This window comes from Pseudoliparis swirei, chromosome 14 (assembly GCF_029220125.1).
Source record: "Pseudoliparis swirei isolate HS2019 ecotype Mariana Trench chromosome 14, NWPU_hadal_v1, whole genome shotgun sequence".
NCBI lineage: Eukaryota > Metazoa > Chordata > Actinopteri > Perciformes > Liparidae > Pseudoliparis > Pseudoliparis swirei.
This window is the reverse complement of record NC_079401.1, coordinates 6,028,912-6,055,541: the sequence shown is the minus strand read 5'-3', so window position 1 is coordinate 6,055,541 and position 26,630 is coordinate 6,028,912. Positions and strand designations below refer to the sequence as shown.

The 26,630-nt window shown below is 40.2% G+C and overlaps 1 protein-coding gene and 5 long non-coding RNA genes across 18 annotated transcripts in view; 2 read left to right on the top strand and 4 right to left on the bottom strand.

The window, feature by feature from the left end:
* Positions 1–32: 32 nt before the first annotated feature.
* LOC130204663 (uncharacterized) lies at positions 33–1,340 on the top strand. The gene is made up of 4 exons (XR_008833752.1): positions 33–411; positions 580–682; positions 889–973; positions 1,050–1,340. It is a non-coding gene; the product is annotated as an uncharacterized LOC130204663 (long non-coding RNA).
* A 1,279-nt stretch (positions 1,341–2,619) lies between these two features.
* On the top strand, positions 2,620–9,314 carry LOC130204661 (uncharacterized). 4 transcript variants are annotated; one of them, XR_008833748.1, is made up of 3 exons: positions 2,620–2,716; positions 3,563–4,628; positions 8,292–9,314. It is a non-coding gene; the product is annotated as an uncharacterized LOC130204661 (long non-coding RNA). The 4 variants fall into 4 exon arrangements; XR_008833749.1 differs by having other exon boundaries at positions 2,620–4,346; positions 4,446–4,628; XR_008833750.1 differs by having other exon boundaries at positions 2,620–4,628; positions 8,292–8,359; positions 8,543–9,314.
* Positions 9,315–9,375: 61 nt separating this feature from the next.
* LOC130204658 (uncharacterized) lies at positions 9,376–12,535 on the bottom strand. 8 transcript variants are annotated; one of them, XR_008833741.1, is made up of 7 exons: positions 11,896–12,535; positions 10,967–11,499; positions 10,038–10,782; positions 9,894–9,960; positions 9,776–9,806; positions 9,657–9,702; positions 9,376–9,558 (listed from the first exon to the last, which is right to left on the bottom strand). It is a non-coding gene; the product is annotated as an uncharacterized LOC130204658 (long non-coding RNA). The 8 variants fall into 8 exon arrangements; XR_008833744.1 differs by having other exon boundaries at positions 10,038–10,114; positions 10,197–10,782; positions 10,967–12,531; XR_008833743.1 differs by having other exon boundaries at positions 10,038–10,257; positions 10,384–10,782; positions 10,967–12,531.
* Positions 12,536–12,594: 59 nt separating this feature from the next.
* On the bottom strand, positions 12,595–14,630 carry LOC130204660 (uncharacterized). 2 transcript variants are annotated; one of them, XR_008833746.1, is made up of 4 exons: positions 14,284–14,630; positions 14,022–14,087; positions 13,806–13,950; positions 12,595–13,562 (listed from the first exon to the last, which is right to left on the bottom strand). It is a non-coding gene; the product is annotated as an uncharacterized LOC130204660 (long non-coding RNA). The 2 variants fall into 2 exon arrangements; XR_008833745.1 differs by lacking the exon at positions 12,595–13,562 and having other exon boundaries at positions 13,777–13,950.
* Positions 14,631–15,583: 953 nt separating this feature from the next.
* Positions 15,584–16,984, bottom strand: LOC130204662 (uncharacterized). Its single transcript, XR_008833751.1, has 5 exons — positions 16,880–16,984; positions 16,684–16,740; positions 16,152–16,231; positions 15,783–16,034; positions 15,584–15,695 (listed from the first exon to the last, which is right to left on the bottom strand). It is a non-coding gene; the product is annotated as an uncharacterized LOC130204662 (long non-coding RNA).
* Positions 16,985–20,817: 3,833 nt separating this feature from the next.
* il1rapl1b (interleukin 1 receptor accessory protein-like 1b) overlaps positions 20,818–26,630 on the bottom strand; it is a 161,752-nt gene continuing 155,939 nt past the window's right edge. The window contains exons 11-12 of one of the 2 annotated variants that reach the window (XM_056431407.1): positions 25,777–25,821; positions 20,818–24,116 (exon numbers count right to left, since the gene is read on the bottom strand). In XM_056431407.1, the coding sequence (XP_056287382.1) occupies positions 23,386–24,116; positions 25,777–25,821 (776 nt within the window). In that variant the 3' untranslated portion in view covers positions 20,818–23,385. The remainder of the gene's footprint in view (positions 24,117–25,776; positions 25,822–26,630) is intronic. The other variant, XM_056431408.1, reaches the window with a different exon arrangement.

Sequence of the window (26,630 nt, the reverse complement as noted above, 5' to 3'; positions counted from 1 at the left end):
ATTTTCCTAAAGTGACATTATTACACAACCTGCCATATCATATGATACTACCATTTTGGGAACATTTACACACACAGAATACAGATTTTATTCTGCACATATGTGATAATTTATGTACAGAAATTCAATGCATCACATGGTTCAGATACAGCTGCCTGTGATTATACACTTGGCCAGTAGGGGGTTTGTGTGCACATGAAGCTTCGAGAAATGAACCCGTTCTCGAACCAATTGGCTCGATGCCTCATCCTTTGATTTCAAGTGACTAACTCTCAATCAATTGGAGCTGTATTATAATTTCCTTCTCCTCCACCACGGTTGTACTGGTCTCCGCCCGCTCCCTCACCAGCGATTGAGCTCTTTTTATACCCCCTGGTGACTAATTGGACCGGACCAATACCATCTATAGAGGTGAGTTTATCTATCGCAAAATGTACGCTAATATATTTACACGCTTTTACTAACCCCCAAAATATCCACATTTAGACTTGCTATAACTAAAGTAAATTACAAATCCATAGTTTTACTTTAATAAACACAGCAACACATGTCTTCACTTCCCCCTACCGATTCCTTCAGTTGGTATTTCCCAGACCTATAAAGCGGTGGTCATGGACGCTGAGAAGTCAGTTGCCAGATCACCCTGGGGAGAGGAGACCTGTTCCAGAGATCCCTGTAACAGGTAAGTTGTTGCAATATACACTGTATGTCTGCAGCCACAATCCCTGCATTTTGTGATTATTAGCAGGGGGCTCAATGGTCCACTATTTGTTGGTGTAGCCATGTGCGGTTCCTTTACCTCACCTCTCACGGTGTGCGTCGAGACTCGACGGTAACTACTGCAGCTGCCTTTTTTTATTTATTAATAACCTTAATTTGTTTCTGCAGGATCTAAAGAGCGGGAGCGCGCTGTTACATTCAACCCCATGTATTAATTTACTTCTCCGGTCATGGACCAAGACACATGTAACAGGTAAGTTGTTGCAATATATACAGTATGTTTTACGAAGTCACAATCCCCTGATGCCTCTTTTGTGTGTCTTCTGCAGGATCTAAAGAGCGTGGCGAGCTGTAAGTCGGTGGAATAATGTTATATATCGTTTCCCTAAGTGCTTCTTTACTAACCATTTATTTTCTAGGTACTTGGATCGCAGACGGTGTGCAGCTCTAACGGACGTGGATATATTTTCAAGTGTTTTTTAATTTTTTTAAATGTGCTGGATCTAAAGAGCTTTGGATTATTTTTGGTTTAATGTAAGTAGAAATGTTGACTAGGTACAGTTTTTGTATTTATTTTTTAAATTGTTCTTTGATGAATGTGAATAAAGTTGTTATTTTCATTTGTGTCTTTATTGTTAGTCAGGTGAGAGACTGGGGATCTCACCTATAGGAATTGTAATGCTTCACATGTTATAAAACATGTGGTCGAACTCAACGGTCACGCCAGTTTGAGCCAAGGCGTATTAGTTAGGCCTTTGTATTTCTCTCGGAACATAGGCCATTGATGAATTGTTTCCACCCTCGTCTGTCCTGAGCCATCCTCTCCAACTGTCTCCACGTCAAAATTGGTAGTGTTAAATATTTTGAGTTGATTGTGGTGTTAAAACTATGGAGGACTTGAAAATACAGAAATTAATAAATATTAATCATTAAATAAATGTATTTCTACATTTATTTATATGTGACGTTTACGTGTCCGTATATTAAAATGAGCTGGGGCGGTCCGAACAGGATTGGTCAAGTCGTGGAGCAAGACAGAAGCACTCCATCCCTAGCACTGTAGACGAACAGCGTTTATTATGCATCCTTGTCTGTACATTCTATTGTTGAGTCACGGAATGTAATTTAAGGATGTTTTCAGCCGACAAGTTGGTAGTTTATCGAGATTCAGCCTAATAAGGATATGCGACGGAGATTTGAGGTTCTGCTCGCGGGACCACAGAGAAGCCTGATTTCGGCAGGACTTTTTGAAATGCTCTGACGTCTCCGTAGCGGCTAAACATATATAATTCGGTTTTGGAGGATCTAAAGAGCACAACGAGTTTATTGACTGAGGGTTAAGATTCATAACTTCATATTGCAGCGACCCTGGGTCAGGAAAGCTTCGAGACGTTGTATATTTATTACCGTTTATTCGTAGCCTACGCCAAACAACAGTGAACACCGCACTCCACTGTAAAGTATTTTACAGTGAATAATTGGAGTGAATTCATGAGCAAGAACAGTTGATGTGGTGACGTGACCAGAAAGACCGTCCTGCGTCCTCGAGAGTCTGGACTCGGTGTACTTTGAATTGATAAACGGCTGAAGTCAAAAAGCTGTCTAGGCTGACGGTTAGCTGAGCGTCATGTGCCAGGCAGAAATAGTAGAGCATAACACCAGGTGCATAATCACGCCCCAGCTCATTTGAATAATACGGACACGTAAATGTCACACATAAATAAATACGTGTGGACACAGAAATGTAGAAATATATTTATTTAATGATGTCCTGTTGATTTATAACTTATATTGATTCATTCCTGTATTTATTTACACTTGAGTCATTTTGAGTCCTCCCTATAAAACAGCTCTGGGGGCGGAGATCTTGTGGCTCGTCGAGTGATGCTCTCCTGACCGAGTTACTTGCACATCCGGCTTCAACACGCTCTTTCTTCTTGAAGTCACGGTGAAGAAAACCCGCAGTCAGGAATATATTTAGCTGTTATTTCAGAAGGTAAGTACAAATTATATTTACTTATACAGGCTGTTTATCTTCATATGAAATGATGTGTTAATTTCAAGTGTGGTGAGACGTGTGACTAATAGCTAACGTTCGTTGGTTGAAGGGAGGCGAAATAAGCCAGGAAGTGTAACATCCAGTGTTGCCAGGTCCGCGGTCGACCTATTTTGCATGCAATTTACATGAATATCTTTAAATATTTTTATTTATTTATACCCAAATCAGCACGTACACACATTTAATGTATGATATTCTGTCCTAGCAATTGTGTGCATCCTTACAAGGCACAGACAGATGGCTAACCAAAGAGTGCAGAAGGAATGACGCTCCGGAATGTTTTGTTGATGAACTTTACTTTCAGATGTTCATTCTTTAGATAACTCTGTTGCTCTTTTTTCAGGTAAAACTATAAAATAAACAGAAAGACAACATATCACATATGTCTCATAAAGAAGCAAAATGCTAAACATATCTGACAATAACCACAAGCTACATATGCCAGCATAGATTCATGCCGGCGGCTTTCTTGGACAAGCTTAACTCAGTAAATTAAGACAGAACACTCCCCGTCTGGTACGATTAATATTATACCACTACATTACTACATTATCCCGGGAAAGCAGCAAAACAACATCGTTAATGGGTCTCAGATATTCTTTTACAGTGCTGACCATGACCTTACGAACTCTGTTGTCACTGCTCGGTATGGCTTTAGAGATGAGTCCGACTGGCCACTCTTTGCGTAGGACGACGTCACCTTCCTGAAGGTTTGGCCTGCTCTCTGTCCATTTCCTTCGAGGCTGTAGAGTTGTTTGATATTCCTGTCCCCATCTTTTCCAGAAAGAGTCCGCCATGTTCTGGACTTGTCGCCACTGACTTTTTTGCAGATGATCCATTTTGAAGTCGCCGGGAGGGGCAGGAGCATCGCAGGTGAGAGGACTTGAGGAACCTCTGTGTCGGACAATATGGGGGTCAAAGGTCACGATGGCCAACACTTTGTGTGTGAGTCGCGTGGCATGACCAGGTGCAGCCTCGGTCTTGATTTGTAGCTCTCTGCAGGCCCCGACAAAGTTTGTGCCTCTGTCTGACTGCAGATGTTGAACTGGCCCCCTAATAGCCAGGAAACGATGGAAGGCATCGATCACCTCCAGGTGAACGGCCGCCACAACGTCCAGCCCTGTGTGTGTGAATGGAGGATCCACAGACACTCTGTCTGCTGGCAGATCTGACATTTTCTGATTTTCAAGCCTTCCTCTCATCTTCCTACACGTGACGCATTGGTGGATTAGACCAGAGATGAGTTTTTTACCTTTAACGATCCACAGTCCCGCGCCCATGGTAAAGTGACGGCCTTGATGTGCCACTTGAGCAGAGGATGCTTTTCTTGGTCAGAAAGATCAGCTGCTTGTAAGCGACCGCCCACTCTCATTAGTCCCTCGCTGTCAATGAGGGGATCTAGTCTCTTGAGTGAGCTGTCTTGTGTTTGGCTTTTGAATTCATCTTTGTACGCTTCTCGCTGTAGAGCTTGGCCTGTGAACGTTCTGTCGTGCCAGGTTTCATGCACGTATGCCATTTCTTACAGGTCTGTGTGTCAGTCGATTGAGAGAATGACTTTGCTCCATGGGTGAGTGTGGCAATAGCTCTCACAAGAGATTTCCAGCTCGAAAAGCGTTGGAATCTGTGTGTGCCTAGCGACGGGTTTGTGACCAATCTCCATGTCCAGATATGCTCCACCACACTGTTTTCTGCTGCATCTGGCTGTTGGACCCTGTGGAGGCAGATCTCGCCTACGATGACCCAGCCCAAATCTAAGCGCTGTGAGGTCCATTGTACTGCTCACGTACCTTGTGCACACTCAGGACGTCTCTCCCCAGGAGAAGAAGTATCTGCGCATCTGGATCTAGAGGTGAGCAAAGTGTCGTGTGATGTCTGCCGTTGTGTTACTGTAGATTTCCCATCGAGTGACTCTACATGCCTTTTTGTGACATTTTGCTGATAGTTTAGCAAACCAAAATGTGTCTCATAATAAAAGGGATAGCATGTCAAAATAAAAGTCATAGTTTAGCATACCAAAATGTGTCTCATAATAAAAGGGATAGCATGTCAAAATAAAGGTCATAGTTTAGCATACCAATATGTGTCTCATAATAAAAGTCATAGTATAGCATGTCAAAATATGTCACATAATAAAGGTCATTGTATAGCAGGTCATAGTTTAGCATACCAAATTATGTCTATATATAAAAGTCACAGTATAGCATTGTAAAATATGTCTCAAAATAAAGGTCAATATAAAAGTCATAGTATAGCATTGTAAAATATATCACAAAATAAAAATCAGAGTTTAGCGTCACAAAATATGTCTAATAATAAAAGGGATAGCATGTCAAAATAAAGGTCATTGTATAGCATACCAAAATATGTCACATAATAAAGGTCATTGTACAGCATACCAAATTATGTCTACAAATAAAAGTCATAGTATAGCAGGTCATGCATGCCAAAATATGTCTCAAGACAAAAGTCATAGTATAGCAAACCAAAATGTGTCACATAATAAAAGTCATTGTATAGCAGGTCATGCATGCCAAAATAAGTCACAAAATGAATAGCAGTTCATGCATGCCAAAATATAAGTCATAGTCTAGCATACCAAGTTATGTCTACATATTAAAGTCATAGCATTGTAAAATATATCACAAAATAAAGGTCAATATGTAAATCAGAGTTTAGCGTCACAATAAAGGTCATTGTATAGCATGTCAAAATATGTCTCCAAATAAAAGTCATAGTCTAGCATTGTAAAATATATCACAAAATAAAGGTCAATGTATAGCAGGTCATCCATGCCAAAATGTGTCTCATAATAAAAGGGATAGCATAGGATGTCAAAATAAAGGTCATAGTTTACCAAAATATCTCTCAGGATAAAAGTCATGTATGCCACCAAATAAAAATATGTCTCAAAGTCATAGTTTAGTAAACCAATATATGTCATATAATAAAGGTCATTGTATAGCATACCAAAATGTGTCACATAATAAAAGGTCTAGCATGTCATAGTATGATATGTCTCAAAAAAAAAATCATTGTACAGCAGGTTATGCATGGCAAAATGTAAGTCTAAAAAAAAAAATCAATGTCATAGTTGAGTAAAGCAATATATGTCTACAAATAAAAGTCATAGTATAGCAGGTAATGCATGCCAAAATAAAGGTCATTGTATTATATGACTCAAAAAAAAAATCATTGTATAGCATGTCTCCAAATAAAAGTCATAGTCTAGCATACAAATTATATCACAAAATAAAGGTCATAGTATAGCAGGTCATGCATGCCAAAATATGTCTCATAATAAAAGGTATAGCATAAAATGAAAATCATTGTATTGTATAGCAGTTCATGCATGTCACAAAATAAAAATATATGTCTAATAATAAAAGGGATAGCATGTCAAAATAAAGGTCATTGTATAGCATACAAATAAAAGTTACAGTTTGCAAAAATATGTCACATAATACAAAATTATGTCTACAAATAAAAGTCATAGTATAGCAGGTCATGCAAGTTATAGTATGATATGTCTCAAAAAAAAAATCATTGTACAGCAGGTCATGCATGGCAAAATGTAAGTCTAAAAAAAATAATCAATGTATAGCAGGTTATGCATGCCAAAATAAAAGGTCATAGTTTAGCATACCAATATGTGTCTCATAATAAAAGTCATAGTATAGCATACCAAGTTATGTCTACAAATAAAAGTCATAGTTTGCCAAAATATGTCACATAATAAAGGTCATTGTATAGCATACCAAATTATGTCTCCAAATAAAAGTCATTGTATAGCAGGTCATGCGTCAGAAAATAAAAAAAGGGATAGCATACCAAGTTATGTCTACAAATAAAAGTCATAGTTTGCCAAAATATGTCACATAATAAAGGGCATTGTAAAATATATGTAAATCAGAGTTTAGCGTCACAATAAAGGTCATTGTATTGTATGACTCAAAAAAAAAATCATTGTATAGCATGTCTCCAAATAAAAGTCATAGTCTAGCATTGTAAAATAAAGGTCAATGTATAGCAGGTCATCCATGCCAAAATGTGTCTCATAATAAAAGTCATCACAAAATAAAAATATATGTCTAATAATAAAAGGGATAGCATGTCATGTCTCAAAAAAAAAATCATTGTACAGCAGGTTATGCATGGCAAAATGTAAGTCTAAAAAAAAAAAATCAATGTCATAGTTGAGTAAAGCAATATATGTCACATAATAAAGGTCATTGTATAGCATACCAAATTATGTCTACAAATAAAAGTCACAGTATAGCAGGTCATGCATGCCAAAATATGTCACATAATAAAAGGGATAGCATGTCAAAAAGTAAATTAGAGTTTAGCGTCACGTCTACAAATAAAAGTCATAGTATAGCAGGTCATGCATGTCAAAATGTAAATCAGAGTTTAGCGTCACAATATGTCTCATAATAAAAGGGATAGCATAGGATGTCAAAATAAAGGTCATAGTTTACCAAAATATGTCTCAGGATAAAAGTCATGTACAGCATTGTAAAATATATCACAAAATAAAGGTCAATGTATGCCACCAAATAAAAATATGTCTCAAAGTCATAGTTTAGTAAACCAATATATGTCATATAATAAAGGTCATTGTATAGCAGGTTATAGTATGATATGTCTCAAAAAAAAAATCATGTCACATAATAAAGGTCATAGTTTGCTAAAATATGTCTCAGCATGTCAAAAAATCTCTCAGGATAAAAGTCATGTATAGCAAACCAATATATGTCTAATAATAAAAGGGATAGCATGTCAAAATAAAGGTCATTGTATGATATGTCTCAAAAAAAAAATCATTGTACAGCAGGTCATGCATGGCAAAATGTAAGTCATAGTATAGTATATCACAAAATATGTCTAATAATAAAAGGGATAGCATACCAAGTTATGTCACAAAATAAAAATAATTGTATAGCATAGCAGGTCAAGTCTACAAGTAAAAGTCATTGTATGATATGACTCAAAAAAAAAATCATAGCATTGTAAAAGGGATAGTTTAGTAAACCAATATATGTCATATAATAAAGGTCATTGTATAGTATGATACGTCTCAAAAAAAAAAATCATTGTATAGCAGGTCATGCCAAAAAATATGTCTAATAATAAAAGTCACTGTATTGTAGTTCATGTATGTCAAAATAAAGGTCATTGTATAGCACACGGGTGGCATCATTTGCGTTGTAAACAATTTCCGTCAAGTTACCTCAGCGAATGTTGCATTTTTTGGACTGCGTCTAAATTAGTTGTTTACAAACTTGTTCTACAATTAGCCCAGCAGAGGAAGAAGGCTGGCCTGTGTGTGAAAAGAACAACATTTGTATCTTTATAGACAGTTTCTGAGATTTAGCTAACACCACAAATGTTTACAAAAATTAGTCAGTCTTTTAAGAAAAGTCCTGTATATACATATCTGAAATCCCCTACAATAGCAATCAAACAATTTTTCAAAGTAAAAGTTTGAGTTGCTTTATGTTTTTCCTCATAGTCCTAGGCAATAAATAGAATGCTTCAATCAACAGCGTGATATCTCTAGAGACCAACAAATGTAACAAGGTATGTTTTCTGTTCAAATGCAATATAGTAAGTTCTCTGTTGTGAATGTTTTGCAGCGTGTTGTCAAATTATTTATCAGTAATACAGTAAAAACTTTGTAAGTCGATTTATAGTGTGTCAGGGTTTTTCTTGTAGAGAAAATTTGGGTGCGCGCATAAGTCAAAAAAAGTCTGTGTTCATCAGGTTCTCAATAGTATGTTTCAAGGAGGTGCGCTCACATCATGGCAGAGCGGCCAATCACGCACTCAATAGCTTGACTGGAAGGTGCGTGCCCCTAGTTAAAAAAGTTAGTCTGGAGCTCTGTGTATATTAAGTTACATGTGCGGAAGGTTGTGTTATACAGAAATTAAGTTTTAGGTATAAGAGGAGTGTTAGTTGATTCACTGGGTCAACCGGACCAGAATTTTTTTCAGGAGTTGTGTAAAGTGTTGGCGAGATTTATAATGCATGAATGTGTTAATTTACAGTGATAAAAAGTTGTATCTACTAGTAGGGTGAATGTGTTTAGAAATGTTATCTATAGAGGTTAGTTTATGCTAATGTATTTGTTATAATCTATAGTTTTACTTTAATCAATGTTTGACCTGTAAGGTGGTGATATGTGAACGAGTAATTGATGATCATTTTATATAGAGATTGTGAAGACAAGTAGTCACAGTTGTTTGACGATAACATCCATATGAATTGGGGTGAGGCTGTGGTGGATGTCTTTCTGATTAAATGTTTTATGAGTTAATTGTCATGTTGAAGGTTTTGTAAATTTTTTTGTGGAGTGGGAGATACTGAAGTTAACCTTTTTTTACAGGTTTTTCTGGTGAATGTGGTCATGTAATTTTTTCTCTAAGTTTGTATGTTTTATAAGTCAAAATTGGGCTTTATTTTTTTGGTTAAGTGTATATTTATTTTGCAGGTGAATGTAATTCATGTCAATAAAGTTTCTTGTGCAAAACTTTTATTTGTTCACTTTTATGACAAGCTCATTGTGTACAAAAGTTGAAATGCATGAAATTGAGACATTTGTAGTTCAAAAGTAACTGATTTTATTAAATGAAACATTTCAAAAATATGCATTTTTGACAGTGAATCACACTGCAAGCAGGTATGGCTGTCTGCGATTCCATCAGGATGCTGGTCCCCATCTGACAGGACAAAGTTTGAGAAAATGACAAGAATGTGGCAGCAGGATCAAACTGGATGACCTGCAACAAAAAGGAAAACAATTAAAGACATTTGGACCTTGTCCAAAACAAATCTCGAGCACACCTAGGTTTTGTTGTTTCATAAGGAAATCAAAGACCTCGTCTTTGTGTCGTCCAAGGTTGGGATGCTGAACTTCTTGGAAGCTGTGAACATAACAAAAATGCACTTCAAATTTAATATGAACGAGACGTTTAATGTATTAGGTTTTCCACTCACCGCATATTTGACAGTGAATGCTGGTCCCTATCTGTGACAAAAAGGACAAAGTTTGAGAAAACATCTTTTAAAAGACAAGCATGTGATGTAGTCTGCAACTAAAATGAAAGAAACTTACCATTTGGATCTTGCGCACACCTAGGTTGTTTTTTCAGAAGGAAATCAGACCTCGCTGAACTTGGAAGCTGTCAACAAAAAAAATGCACTTCAAATTGAATATGAACAAGAGACATTTAACAAATTCATTCGGTTTTCCACTCACCACATTCCAAAAACGACGTAGGTAACTTGGCCCTCAAAACAGGTATTTTGTCTATCTCTGTATTTCACTCCAACAGCCTGCATGACATGAAAAGGTTATTTTTATTAGCATTTGCTCTGATTAAGTAACTCGGGTGACCAAAATGGCGGCAGAAACTACATTTTACAAACATTCGTGAGCGTGTTCTTAATATTACTCTCGTTTTTCCTGTGTAGAAAACCTGGGGAGAGAACACACAAACATGCACCATAACGTTAGTGAGAATATTAGGCATAATATGGAACAAGAAACGTATTGCACATTATGTCATCATTCATCCTGCAGAAACAAATGTAAAAAGCGCTACCTTTGTCCAGCAGTCTCACCGCCACGTTGAGTCAGCTCGACATCCATCGGCGAGTTCCAGACCAACAGCTGCACACCGTCTGTGATGCAGGGACATAGAATATAGATGGTGTGTGAGTGGTGGGGTAAAGGAACTTGTGTATGGATGGAGAGTGTATGTCTGAGCCCATGGGTACTCCAACGGGAATGCCAAGAATTAGAAAATGCAAGTTTTTTCCCCATGTGGCTGCAGACATACAGTGTGTGTGGTGTGGTGTGTGTGTGTGTATTGCAACTACTTATCTGGTTCAGGTGTCTTCCTCCCATGGATCTCTGGAACAGGTCTTCTCTCTCCATGGATATCTGCCAAAATAGTTCCCAAGGTTCGTGACCACCGCTTTATAGGTCTGGGAAATACCAACTGAAGGAATCGGTAGGGGGAAGTGAAGACATGTGTTGCTGTGTTTATTAAAGTAAAACTATGGATTTATAATTTACTTTAGTTATAGGAAGTCTAAATGTGGCTGTAAATTAATATGGATATTTTGGGAGTTAGTATAAGCGTGTAAATATATTAGCGTACATTTTGCAATGGATAAACTGACCTCTATATATGGTATTGGTTCGGTCCAATTAGTCACCAGGGGTATAAAAAGAGCTCAATCGTTGGTGAGGCAGCAGGAGCAGCAGGAGCAGCAGGAGCAGCAGGAGCAGCAGGAGCAGCAGGAGCAGCAGGAGCAGCAGGAGCAGCAGGAGCAGCAGGAGCAGCAGGAGCCCACCACCACAAACCCCTGGAATGGATCTTCCAGATTATCAACTTTTTCAGGGCAAGAATTTAACAATGTATACCAATTCAAGGTTAACTATATAACCTTAATGTTTATTTGATACACTGCGAGTGGAGTCACAACAAATAAACATTTAAAACACATTAATTGTAAGCTTGTTGTGTTAAACTATGTGTGTATAATGTGCATTAACATTTTGTTTGTATTTTATACAAAAGAGAAAGACTGAAAAGGTATAGGTAGAAGCAACAAACCCGGCCTTATAGTTTATGCTTAACCGGCTGCAACTTAACAAAGTTAGACGCCCATCTCACTTCTCCCAGAGCTTAAAGAAGCGTCTTTGTAACAGTCTGAAACACAAGAGATTACATTTACGAGAGGTAAAGCCAAGCAGGAAATCCCAATATTCAACAAGTTGTGGGCAGAATTTGGTCTCAATGAACAACTTTAAAAACAATTCTTGGCTTTTCCAAAAGCACGAGAGACGAGCGAGTACGTGGGTCACGCAACGTAAAGTCTACATGAAATAACCACGTGGAGTATTGTGCGTATAGTCATTAGAAAAAAGCATTACCCCATTTTGAATCAGAATGTTTGAGTAAAACAGTCTATGCGCACATACAAAGTAATCAATAATACAAATAATAATTACTCAAGCCCCACTCACTCAAAGCAGCTCAATATTTCATTTTCTTGCCAACTATATTTGATAACCGCGTCATTGTGAGTGTTTTCATGCAAATTACTTTTCAGGAACTGTTACGTCCACTTCTTGGTCCAGGGGATAAGGTCCCATGAAGTGGGAGAGATTGGGACAGTTGTGGTTGTGCCTGGCGGAATACCTCCAACAAACAAAATGGCTCGACTTGCTTCTCTAGCAAAGTTATGGTCAAAACAATCCAGAGGGAGCAGCAACCAAGAGTAATGTTTCTAGACACACATGTACAGGGTACCCTAAACTCACCGACTGTCCTCAACCTCTCACCGCAAACCTGCACACCTAGCAGTATCAATGTAAACATTACACAAGCCAAAGCCACCCCTGAACTTTGAAAGCACTCAGCCGATTGGCCGGCTTGCCCTCTGGAACCCAGGTGCGGTCGGATTGGCCTGTACAGGTGGCAAGTGATGGCACCTGAAGGGAAAACAAAGAGGGAGGGGAGAACACGCACCACTGACACGTAACAGGAACTGAGACGGGCATTTTATATATTAGTATAGTATGGCAAAATATGTCAAAGTTAAAGTCATAGTATATATATATTTTGGCATACTATGACCTTTATTTTTGACATATTTTGGCATACTATACTATGACTTTTATTTTGACATATTTTGGCATACTATACTATGACTTTTATTTTGACATATTTTGGCATACTATACTATGACTTTTATTTAGACATATTTTGGCATACTATGACTTTTATTTTGACATATTTTGGCATACTATACTATGACCTTTATTTTTGACATATTTTGGCATACTATACTATGACTTTTATTTAGACATATTTTGGCATACTGTACTATGACTTTTATTTTTACATATTTTGGCATAATATACTATGACTTTCATTTTGACATATTTTGGCATGCTATACTATGACTTTTATTTCGACATATTTTGGCATACTATACTATGACTTTAATTTTTGACATATTTTGGCATACTGTACTATGACTTTTATTTTTACATATTTTGGCATAATATACTATGACTTTCATTTTGACATATTTTGGCAGACTATACTATGACTTTTATTTTTGACATATTTTGGCATACTGTATTATGACTTTCATTTTGACATATTTTGGCATACTATACTATGGCTTTTATTTTTAAATATTTTGGCATACTATACCATGACTTTTATTTTTACATATGTCGAGCTGTTACAGCCACATTTATACTTCCTACAACAAACACATGGCTTCACTTCCCCCAGTTGGTGTTCAACAGTAAGTCTGCTTGATAATAATCTTATATAGCGCTTCTCCAAGTACCCAAAGTCATACAACGGTTCCTTTACTCACACCATCTATTTTCTAGGTCCCTGGATCACAGACGGTGTGCAGCTGTAACTCACCACATCGAGCTGACTCAGCTGCCTTTTGGTTATATTTCCATGGCCTTTTTTTTTTTTTACCTTAATTTGTTTCTGCAGGATCTAAAGCGAATGTCACAGCCAACTATTTATAAATGCTGACTGTACAGTTTAACTATTTACCCTAAACTCACCGACTGTCCTTAACCTCTCACCGCAAACATGCACACCTAGCAGTATCAGTGTAAACATTACACAAGCCAAAGCCACCCCTGAACTTTGAAAACACTCAGCCGATTGGCCGACTGGCCCTCTGGAACCCAGGTGCGGTCGGATTGGCCTGTACAGGTGGCAAGTGATGGCACCTGAAGGGAAAACAAAGAGGGAGGGGAGAACACGCACCACTGACACGTAACAGAAACTGAGACGGGCATTTTTCTATATTAGTATAGTATGCCAAAATATGTCTAAATAAAAGTCATAGTATAGCATGACAAAATATGTGAAAGTAAAAGTCATAGTATGCCAAAATATGTCAGAATAAAGGTCATAGTATAGTATGCCAAAATATGTCAAAAATAAAAGTCACAATGATTTTTAATACATACAACTAAATTAGCATTTCTCTGGGAGCTCTTACAAATCAAACAACATTTACAAAAAATGCATGTTTGACAGTGAATCACATTCCTCTGAGTTCCCACTGCAAGCAGGTATGGCTGTCTGCGATTCCATCAGGATGCTGGTCCCCGTCTGTGACAGAAGGAAAACACCAAGAATGTGGTTTGATATAGCCCGTCATGTTTCCTGTATGGCAGCCTTACCTTGATGAGCTTTCCTGGTCTCATGAGGTGGCTGCTACTCCACCTCCTTGGCCGGTGCCTCGTGGACTGTGTATTAATACGAGTTGGCGTTTATTCATTTAGGCTGATGATACATTGCATATAATAAACCTTTATTTTCATTGTTCAAGAAAAACAATCACAAAATGTAGCATGTCAGCTTTTCTGAACTACCTGACAGTGTTGTTGAGCTTCAGCTTTGAAATGTTGCACATTATGTCATCATTCATCCTGCAGTAGCTACCTTTGTCCTGCAGAGCAGCGAGCAGCAGAGTCTCGACGCGCTCCTCCGTCCTCTCACCGCCACGTTGAGTCAGCTCGACGTCCATCGGCGAGTTCCAGACCAACAGCTGCACACCGTCTGTGATCCAGGGACATAGAATATAGATGGTGTGTGAGTGGTGGGGTAAAGGAACCGTGTCTGGATGTATGTCTGAGCACATGGCTACACCAACACATAGTGGTTCATCCCCCTGCCAAGAATTAGAAAATGCAGCGAGTGTCCCATTGTGCATAAAACAGTCATGTGGCTGCAAACATACAGTGTGTGTGTGTGTGTGTTTGTGTGTATATTGCAACAACTTATCTGTTCATGTGTCTTCCTCCCAGGGATCTCTGGAACAGGTCTCCTCTTCTCATGGCGTTCTGGCAAAATAGTTCCCAGGGTTCATGACCACCGATTTATAGGTCCGGGACATACCAACTGAAGGAAGCGGGAGGGGGGAAGTGAAGCCATGCGTTGCTGTGTTTATTCAAGTAAAACTATGGATTTATAATTTACTTTGGTTGTAGGAAGTGTTGTCCTAAGTTCTGGTTTATGTGTTTTCACTTTTACACAATTATGTTGAACTTATTTATTCATTCTGATGTTCTTTTACCTTTTCATTCGAAATAGTTGGCAAACAAGGAGAGTAGACTAATTCACATTCTTTACTTTAAGTAAAGTGTGAGACCAAAGGGAAAATGCACCAAAAATGTCCCAGTGCAGTATGTCATAAATACTATTTAATAGTCAACTTGAAACTCGATTAACAAATAACTGGATGACTTTCTGGGGGAGATCTGATGAGACAGCATCCAGGTCCATATCTGTAGGAGATTTTAATATTCATGTGGATGTGATAGACGATTGCCTTAGTGCTGCATTCATCTTTGTTGGACTCTCTTCTATCAGAGTACAGAAACCCACTCACAGCTTTGGCCACCCGCTTGTTCTTACTTATGGCATTGAGCATTTGATTCCCACAGAATCCTCTTCTGTCAGACCACAACCTCATAACTTTTGCATTTATACTACCAGAGTGTACACCGTTAGTCAAAAGTTTCTACACCAGATGTCTAACTGACAGTGCTGTAGCTACATTGAAAGAAGTGATTCCTTCTGCATTTGATTCAATACCACGTCTCAATATAACAGAGGACTCCAGATCTAACTTTAGTCCGTCCCAGATTGATCATCTTGCTTTATGACAACCTCATTTAGGTGTTTTGTTGAAATGCATTAAATTGAGACATCATTTGTAGTTCAAAAGTAACTGAATTTTATAAGATACAAATGAAACAACATTTCAAATAAATGCATAATTGACAGTGAATCACGTTCCCACTGCAAGCAGGTATGGCTGTCTGCGATTCCATCAGGATGCTGGTCCCCGTCTGTGACAGAAGAAGGACAAAGTTTGAGAAAACATCTTTTTTTTTAAACGACAAGAATATGTGATGTGTCCTGTGTGGCAGCCTTACCTTGATGAACTTCACTGGCAGAGAGCTTTCCTGGTCTCATGAGGTGGTGGCGGCAGGATCAAACTGGACGACATGCCACAAGACTTTTCTATGTAGAGCTGAAAAAAATTAATGACACTAACAAACTTAGCATCTGGATTTGGACCTCGTGCAAGACAAATCTCGAGCACACCTAGGTTTAGTTTTTTCAGAAGGAAATCAAAGACCTCGTCTTTGTGTCGTCTAAGGTTGGGATGCTGAACTTCTTGGAAGCTGTGAACATAACAAAAATGCACTTCAAATTTAATATGAACAAGAGACATTTAATAAATTAAGCAATCATTAATATCTTCAGTGTGTTAGACTGAAATTCATTAGCTTTCCACTCACCACATTCCAAAAACGATGTGTAGGTAACTCGGCCCTCCAAACAGGTATTTTGGTCAATCTCTGTATTTCACTCCAACAGCCTGCATGACATGAAAAGGTTATTTTTATTAGCTTTTGCACATTCATTGTCCACCGTGACTTATTTTAACAAACATTAGTGAGCGTGTTCTTAATATTACTCCAATACCATTTACTCTGTCATGATATCCGATGACCACTAGAATGGGAGTAAAAAAATAATCTCAAATGAACGTTAACTCTTTTCTAAGCTCACAATCACCTGAGAAAAGAGTAACACGCGTCCAAAAAAGGTGGGGCCTGAGCTACAAAACTGGTTCCCAGGTTGGGTGTGAGACAAATAAGGTTTAGGATTTATTAAAAGGCTCGAGTCAAAGATGGCTGCTACTCCTTGGCCGGTGCCTCGTGTATTAATACGGGCTGACGATACACTGTAGCCTATATAATAAACCTTTATTTTCATTGTTCAAGAAAAACTATCACAAAATGTAGCATGTCAGCTTTTCTAAACTACCTGACAGTGTTGTTGAGCTTCAGCTTTGAAATGTTCTCCTTTCAGGATCTTCTGCACCTGGGGAGAGAACAAATAATCACTCAAACATGCCATTAGTGAGAATATTAGGCATAATATGGAACAAGAAACGTATTGCACATTATATCATTCATCCTGCAGTAGCTAACTTTGTCCCGCAGAGTCTCGACGCTCTCACCTCCACTTTGAGTCAGCTCGACGTCCATCGGCGAGTTACAGACCAACAGCTGCACATCGTCTGTGATCCAGGGACATAGAATATAGATGGTGTGTGAGTGGTGGGGTAAAGGAACCATGTATGGATGTATGGTTGTCGAGTGTATGAACTGAGACGGGCATTTTCTATATTAGTATAGTATGCCAAAATATAGGTCATAGTATAGTATGCCAAAATATGTAAAAATTAAAGGTCATAGTATATATATATTTTGGCATACTATGACCTTTATTTTTGACATATTTTGACATACTATACTATGACTTTTATTTTTACATATTTTGGCATACTACACTATGACTTTCATTTTGGCATACTATACTATGAGTTTTTTTATACAAATGTTGGCATACTATACTATGACTTTTACTTTGACATATTTTGGCATACTATACTATGACTTTAATTTTGACATATTTTGGCATACTATGACTTTTATTTTGGCATACTATACTATGACTTTAATTTTGGCATACTATACTATGACTTTTATTTAGACATATTTTGGCATACTATACTATGGCTTTTATTTAGACATATTTTGGCATACTGTACTATGACTTATTTTGGCATACTATACTATGACTTGTATTTTTGACATATTTTGGCATACTATACTATGACTTTAATTTTGGCATACTATACTATGGCTTTCATTTTGACATATTTTGGCATACTGTACTATGACTTATTTTGGCATACTATGACTTTTATTTTTAACATATTTTGGCATACTATACTATGACTTTAATTTGTCATATGTCGAGCTGTTACAGCCACATTTATACTTCCTACAACAAACACATGGCTTCACTTCCCCCAGTTGGTGTTCAACAGTAAGTCTGCTTGATAATAATCTTATATAGCGCTTCTCCAAGTACCCAAAGTCATACAACGGTTCCTTTACTCACACCATCTATTTTCTAGGTCCCTGGATCACAGACGGTGTGCAGCTGTAACTCACGACATCGAGCTGACTCAGCTGCCTTTTGGTTATATTTCCATGGCCTTTTTTTTAATCTTAATTTGTTTCTGCAGGATCTAAAGCGAATGTCACAGTCAACTATTTAGAAATGCTGACTGTACAGTTTAACTATTTACCCTAAACTCACTGACTGTCCTTAACCTCTCACCGCAAACATGCACACCTAGCAGTATCACCGTAAACATTACACAAGCCAAAGCCACCCCTGAACTTTGAAAGCACTCAGCCGATTGGCCGACTGGCCCTCTGGAACCCAGGTGCGGTCGGATTGGCCTGTACAGGTGGCAAGTGATGGCACCTGAAGGGAAAAGAAAGAGGGAGGGGAGAACACGCACCACTGACACGTAACAGGAACTGAGACGGGCATTTTTCTATATTAGTATAGTATGCCAAAATATGTCAAAATAAAAGTCATATCAGAATATATACTTCATTCAATCCTTCTGGGAGAAACTAGGTCAATGTTAAATGTCGAAATGTTAAACAGAAGGTTAAATGTTTTTTTACATTACACAGATTTGATAGAATAACAATATTCAAAGTAAACATACACATAGGCAAAATACGGACCCCAGTGGATGGATGACTGTCCTGTATAAATGATTTAGAGTATGCATTATTGATTTATCATATTCTTTGAGTGCAAGTTTTCACTAAAAACATGAAAATACTGTGTCATGCAACTTGTAGCGAGTTTAATATTATTATATACTGTGTGTTGTTCAAAAGTAACATACAGAAATAATGTATTTATAAAGAAATGTTTACTTCATCTCTAAATATATAGATATCAAGTAAACATTTTTCTTTACTGCTATATAGCATCTTCTCTTTTGTCCTCCGAGAGGGAAGTACTCATGAACAATTCCTGATTCATTCCTCACTTACTTCTGAATGAAGTAATCATTTGCTAATCATTTGCTACGTGATTAGGAGTTACTCATTAACTAATGGTCCACCAGAAGGTAATTCCTCTTTCTGTTTCTCAAATATAGAAAGGTGTGTGTGTGTGTGTGTGTTTTCTATCATGACAGAATGATCTCCCCCATCACCACACTCTCGCCATAATGGCTCAGATTGGGTCCTCTCCTCCCAGCATGCCTTGCCAGGGATTGAGTCAGCCGAGCTGCAGGGCAAAGTGTGTCCAGCAGATGACGACGTTTCACTTTACATGTTTCACCCTCTCTGCATCTTTTAATTGGAGGACAGAAACGGCCTCGAATTCAATGAGACTCATTATTCTGATGAGAAGAAACTAGATATGGTCTCACTTGCCGCTATTTTTGATTCATCCAGCCGATACTTTTATACAGTGGCGACGTATCCTTTGGTAAGCCAGCTGTACACGCGGTCAAATCAATACACACACACACACACACACACACACACACACACACACACACACACACACACACACACACATACGTCGATATGATTGCAGAATAAAAATTAATGACAGATGGAGGCGCTCTTACAGGAAGTAGCAGTAAATTGAAGGCCTTGGTAAGTGACCAGTGATCCATGACTTGCATCTTCCACTCACACAGGGCAATTATGCCGTGCTGAACCATGGAGAGTTCAGAATTACTCCAAAACTGGGTTAACAGCTGCCTGCATCCACTCTCTCCAAATGCTCTCAGCTCTCTCTCACACACATAAACACACACACACACACACACCTATACATGCACAGAAAATTGGCCTGGTTCTTCAAGTGTAAGGCTTGTCACACAGGGCACCGAGCAGAGAGTAACAAAGCCCTGTGAGACATGGAGGGGCATGGTATACCTGCCAGAGTGAGTAATACTCTTCACTAGTCTGTTTGTGTGTGTGTGTGTGGAGGCAGAGGAAGAAACAAAACATATGTGGTATGGCTTGATCTGCTCTCACTGCAGTGGCTGCCCCCCCCCCCCATACGTCACACACTTTTGTCAGGGAGCATATTATGCTGTGACAGTGAAAATGATTTCATTTTGGAAGGGGGGGGGGGAGGTAAGTCAGTGAAAATGATTTCATTTTGGAAGGGGGGGGGGGAGGTAAGTCAACTGTCAGGAACTCCCCCTTTCCATCGACACGCGCCGGCACGCCATATGGCAACGTGTCGGCTCAGATGAAAACATCTGGCGGTTCTCCGTGTTCACGCGAGCGCACATGATGAGAACGTAGAGCGTGCATGTGTTGTAGCCGTGGCAAGAGAAGAAGAAAAAAAACAACCCCGACGAGAGGACTCGAGGGAACATCCCGCCTCCTCTAGATCAGTGCTCGACACAGCAGTCTCTGACTCGTTCGGTAGAACAATCTGTACCTATGGGAACCCAATTCAGCTTTTCTTGTTCTATCGCATGCTGCATGATGCAACGCCCCCCCCCCTTCAGCTGGTCCGTGAGAGCAAGAAAAGAACAAAAGATGACATCCGAGCGTTCGCCCTGATGCTTCCTGCCAAAAGGTCACGCGGCCACAGCGACGTCGTCTTCTTCGTCCTCACCACTTCGTGTGCCTCGTCTATCTGCCTCAAACCTCAAGAGAGAGAAACAAATTCTAATGTATATATTTCACAGTGCGCCAGCTGTCGTGTGATTGCAGCCAAAAGTGCACTGAGGTCCCGCAACAATCAGGACATGACTTTGGCCCCGCCCCCCACGAGACCCTCCTGATTTAGTCTTATTCTAAAATGAGGCCCGGGCTGATTCAGTCTGAGTGGAATAAGGAGACGTATTGGTTGTTGTTTCAAGGTTTTACGGCATACGACAGAGTTATGGCGGTGGGGGCATCGGCTCCCCACCAGGAAAAGGGATCCGGGGCCTCGTCAGCGATCTATGCCGCCGCTCCATAAACTAAGTGAGCGTTTCATCTGCAAACAAATACAACTCTCTCACCCTCTCCAAACACACACACACACACACACACACAGAGATCTCAGTACCGTAAATGTGGTTTTATTAATAATAACAGTACCTCTTTTAATGAACATTGCTGATACATAATAGAAAATAAATCAGAAACAGGAGAGACGTCGTCTCAAGAGTCGTGAAAGTGCCTGGAATAATTCTGTGCTCTATATTGTCATTGCTAATCATCGTCATCGGTGTTGTCGTCGTCTTCTTCTTCTTTCCCATCAAAAGCCTGCGTCGCCCCACGTGTTCCAAATTCCTCGTGAAACAAAGATGCGTCGATGTCGGGCATCTTGGAAAATGTTTGCGTTCGCAGATTCCCCGGAGCCGGAACGCCGACGCCGAAACTCCCGACAAAAAACCTCATGGATTCTACGAGGTCGACCTCCTCGAGGGCCCCGTAGTCCTACTGTGAGGGGGCCCTCGCGAATAACGGCCGCCGGGTTGGTGAATATGGCTCGATTGTCTTCGTCTTAATCCCGTTATTGTCTCGGTTATATTTACACAGTCCCACGTCACAGAGAACAACAAGACCTCTGTCCAGGGAACGGCGCTCTTGAAATCCGTGTCTTAAGGGAGGGGGGGCGGGGGGGCACTGATTGAAGTGGATTAAAAACAGGCCTGGTCTCTCACAAACAATCTATTGATCGATTGAAAGATCTCAAAATAAAGGACTGTTCCAATGTGTCAGCATCGACACAGGCCTGTCCTTAAAATATTGAATTTTCAGAACTGAAGATAAATCAGGGGGCCAGGGTGTGGGGGATGGGGGGGGGGGGGTGGCAAAACACCTTTTTTTCATCACTTTGCATATTTTATGGCACTAAAGGAAACGTCTCGACGTGACTGGATGCTCGCAGTGTGAGGTTAGTTTCCCGAAACAACAAATTATCATAATAATAATAATAATATGGCACATCCGCAGGCGGGTCCGAGTGGATATAGATAGCTCTCGTTTCGTATGATCTGATGACATCATATTGATCACAAAGGACCATTTTTGTGAATGAGATTGTGACTTTGCTTTGGTCTAACTCGCTCCAAGTAGCATCACTATAGTATGGTTACATATACTCCAGGATTTAATATGCATTAAAAAAAATACATTCTTGTCTCTCTTCAGGATTAATTACATCTAATTTGGAAAGGGGTTTCCACCGCAGGAGGATTACTGGTCAGAAGGTCATAAATATAATTGATTTCGTCCTCTAACGTGTTACTTTTTAATATCAATAACCTAACATTAACAGTTTTATATGGGGATTTCAGATGTTTTCAGTCTCATTTATGAAATGAAACTCCAGCGTCAAGCAGCCGGGGGACCGAGACGTGAAAGCCCCACTTTATTCGTCCGATAATATATATTATCAGATAAATAATATCCAATGCACCGACATCACAGACACCCGGTTAAATCAGCTGTGAACTCCAAGGACATGAAAATAAAAAAGCCTGCTTGAGCTGCGATCCACAGTTTGTATGAAAATGTCAAAACTCCTCTATTTAATGATGAAAACAACCCAACAAACTGCGTATGTCCCCCCTCTGGTGATATAAGACATTTAGTGAACGACCTATCGATCCATTCTTCGTGAGCTGTGCAGTTCCACATAACAAAAAATTGTTATATTTAATTTTTTTTGTATTATGTTTCCCCAATCCTTCCATCTGAAACGTTATAGTTATAACATCTATCAGCAAATTATTGTTACAAAAATAGACTTTTTCCATAAAATAATACACATTAATTTGTTCGGTGATATAATCATCTGTTAAGGTAAATAGCAAGGCTGTTTACCCCCTCCTTTTTTTTCTTCTCTTCCTTTTTAAAAAGTAAATGTTACCGTGAGAGAAACAGAGCCTATAGCACCATATTCTTCATATCGTCCCTCACAGATATGACTTCTCCGTCAGCGTTCGAATATGATCGATTTGTGAAATCTCGTCCCGGCGCCCTGGACTCTCTATTTTGCATATTCTGGGTGAGTCCAGATCCTCAACCCGTTACAGCCGCCGGTGGAGCTGAAACTCCCAGAAAATACAAACTCAAATTGTTCTCATATCTCCGAAGGCTGAAACTCTAACACCCACGACACCACCTATCAAATTAAGATAAAGAAACAATGGATTATCCGAAACATCTCACAGGCCATTGCTTCACATTTGTACAAACTGAAACAAAACAAAACAAAACAAAATATATTTATGAAAAAGAAAAAACACAACTGATGATAAAACATGAGAAGAAACAATTTCCAAACACTGATGCTACAAATAATTCTAAAACCGTATGTACAGGACCCTGTATTCCTTGAACCTTCTGGCTAAATGATCGTGGGTGTTGGCTTGTGTTTATACAGGCATACAAAAAAAAGTTCTCTTTTTTTCTCCTTCTTATTCATATTCAATAAAAGCTCCAATTGGACCAAAACTAAAACAAACAACCTGACCCCTCCATCGCGAGTCCGTTGCCCCCCCCCCCCCCCTGATGTTTTCTGGTGCAAATTTGAACTCGCCGTCTTTCAGGTCCAACCGGCTGCGGTGCGTTCAGGGACCGCGCGCCACAACGCAATAGATCCGCGCCGCCTGCGTCACCAGATGACGCTGGATATGCTGGTCTCCCTGGGCAGCAGCGGCAGCATGGCGTTGTTGCCGTGGGCCTCCTCCATGCTCTGCTGCCGCGGCGACTTGGCCGGCGGCCGCTGTCCGTTGACCAGCGTCATGGGGATGTTGCAGTAGGTGTGCTGGCTGCCGAGCGCGGCGAGCGGCGGCGGGAGGGTGCCGCCGGGCGGCAGGTCGTAGTCGTAGCTACGGTAATAGTGTTTCTGCCTCATCTGGGTGTGGCAGGAGCTGTGGAAGGTGGAGCGCAAGTCCGGGTGCGTCGTCGCCGCCATGGCGGTGGACGTGGCCGCCGCCATGGAGACGGCCGAGACGGTCTGGAGCTCAAAGGGACCCTGCTCGCTGACGTCCAGCACCTGCTCGTGGGAGATGGTCAGTGGCTCCATGCGCTTGAAGGGCATCTCGTAGAGCAGCTGCTTCCAGAACTTGGAGTCGAGCTGGTTGCTGGACGGCCCGCGCCACTTGATGACCGTCAGCGTCTTGATGGTGTGCTTCAGGGCCTCCACCTCCTGGTAGTTCATGATGCCGCGCAGCTCGGCGCACTCGATCAGGATGACCTTGATCTCGCCGGTCGCCAGCATGTTGCGCAGCCGCGTCTCCAGCTCAAAGATGCTCCAGCCCCTGCGCACCACGTAGCTGGGCGTCATGACGATGATGAGGCGCTTGCTCTGGTCCACGCAGCGCGCCACGTCCTCGATGTAGGCTGGGTGCACACACACAGAGGACAGGGGGCGTCAACACCAGAGGACACAGAGCGCACGGGGGGGCTGGAAGCACGGGGATGACGTCACAGCGGCTACTAGAGGGATGTATGGTCACTCGCTCGGTCGAATCAGGTGACGCCCTGCGAGGGTAACTATTGGCTCTCGTCTCAGACCTTGAGGTGATTGCTGCATGTGACCGCTACAATGAGCTTTGACCGCCAAACTTTTGCCTTTTCATCAAAGTTTCACACATCCAATTAACTCGAGACGGGAAGAAGACATTGTGGTTCTTTAAAGAACGGTTTAAGCTTGTTTAATTCAAACATCTGATGAGTTCTAGACTCATTTATTCCTGAGGATTATTGATACACTGGATGAAGATATCATGATATTCTGCTGCATCGAAAAGCCTCCGCAGCGCTTAATAACGAGACGTATTATTACAATTTCAATATTATAGACAAGACAAGAGGAAGGGGATCACTTTGTTTTTACTGGAAGAAGACGATAAACATTAAACACTCAAAAGCAAAGCAACATACCTCTGAAGATCAAATTAATTGGTATTTTCTTACAGTAAATAAAGTATTGTGTCCACGCTTCCTAATGAGTGGCTGCCTGCGTCAGAAATTAACGGGATCAAGTGTTTCTCCAAATCGGTCTCGGGTGGGGAGTGTGTGTGTGTGTGTGTGTGTGTGTGTGTGCGCGTGTGCAGCTAATGCCTGCATTCAGCCTTTGTTGGCTGAGACAAGGACAGAGTGGCTCCTCAACAGCAGGTAGACTGAATTAACTGGGCTTCACTTCCCAATCAAAGCTTACGACCCTCTTGTGTGTGGAGAAAGAATTTGCGTTTGTTTTTCTTCCTCCCTCTTCCTCTTAGTCAAGAGACAACCCGATGCCGACTGTGTGTGTGTGTGTGTCTGTGTGTGTGTGTCTGCCTTTGAGAATGAACTCCGTCTTTCATGATTAGAGTAAACCTGGATTTTGTCGTACAAGTCAATCGCTGTGGAGCAGAAGCGCCCCTCCTCCGTTTAGGAATCAGGTCGAAAAAGAGTTTTCCTTTTTATCTTACCATGAATTTGACAAATGGGAATGGATAAACGGATACTATATAATTAACTAATGAGGCGTAGTTTCACTTTATGTTTTGAATTGATTAAACCGTAAAGCAACCGTGCCCTCTTGGGGTGCAGTCTGCTAATACTTTACAGCTTTTATAGATTACATTCCTCCTTTCAGAGACCTCACGGGCCTTACAATCAAAGTGATGCGCGTGTAATAATTGATTCCCGGCCTCATACAAATGAAATCGCCGCCAAATTACACGAGGCGGAGACATTGCGGCGGTTGAACTCTACACAACAAAAGAAAACACAAAAAACAGTGCGACTAATCTGTAATTTAGGTAAATGCAAGTTAAAAAACATTGAATTATGAATTATATAATGAAGGCTTTACAAGTTGTAACTAATGAGTTTATACAATGTATTAATCCAGGAATAATGGCTATTACTGACCAGACCATTACAATATTAACCACTTATAAAGCCATTAGTTATGACTTATTATACAGAGTTATCAGAATGAATTCCTACATGATTTGATGATCTGCATCGTTATGTGTTGACACAAAAGTTAAACATCTGGGGAAAAAAGTACCTCTAAGTAGTCTTGTGTCATCCTGGAAATGATCATTGGTGAAACCTAAACATAGATATTTGCATTCAAAGTGTGAATCAAGAGATTTGCAGAAAAGCATTAATTATAAAAACAAACACTTTAGTGAGTGTGGGGTCACGGCTCTGGCATAAACTGTGCTTCTCCTCCGGTCATCGCGCTGACCAGTTTATTCCAGTTTAATATGGGACATGTAGCATAAAAAAAGCAGAGGAAAAGCCCTTTTCATATTTGGGTGGCCGGTTTAGCCAAGTTGCACTTTTGTCTCCATAGACTCTAATTAAAATAAACAAAACGACAATAATCCAGCACGTTGCTCATCAGCCGCTCGGGAGAAGATTTGCTGACACGTGTCGAAAAACCCCAAATGGCCAAACCGTGTTTATCTATCGTCGTGGATTATGCCTTATTATATTTCGACGGCAGCGATGCTGATACATCCCCAATGGGAGCTGAATGTGTGCACACAAACAATAAGCCAGCGAGCTGCAAGAGCACACTTTAGATTCCTCTCAATCTTTTGCATTTTTATGCCCATTTTTCCCATATTACAACGTTCCACCCCTCCGCACGGAGCACGCAATCACAGCTGGGGGGGGGGGTTCAGTTTATGACCTTGGCACAATGCCACTGAGGAGGATCATAATCAGTTATGTGCGGTGCAGGCAGATGCAACGTATTCAAATGGAAGATAAGAGCATAATGACATTATCTCACTCATCTGGTGAGTTAATCAAAGAGAAGCACGGGGTGAGACGCTCCGCTGGGAATATGCGAAACATGCATTAATATCCATGCGTCGAGAGCATTGTCATGGTACAGCTGACATCATTACA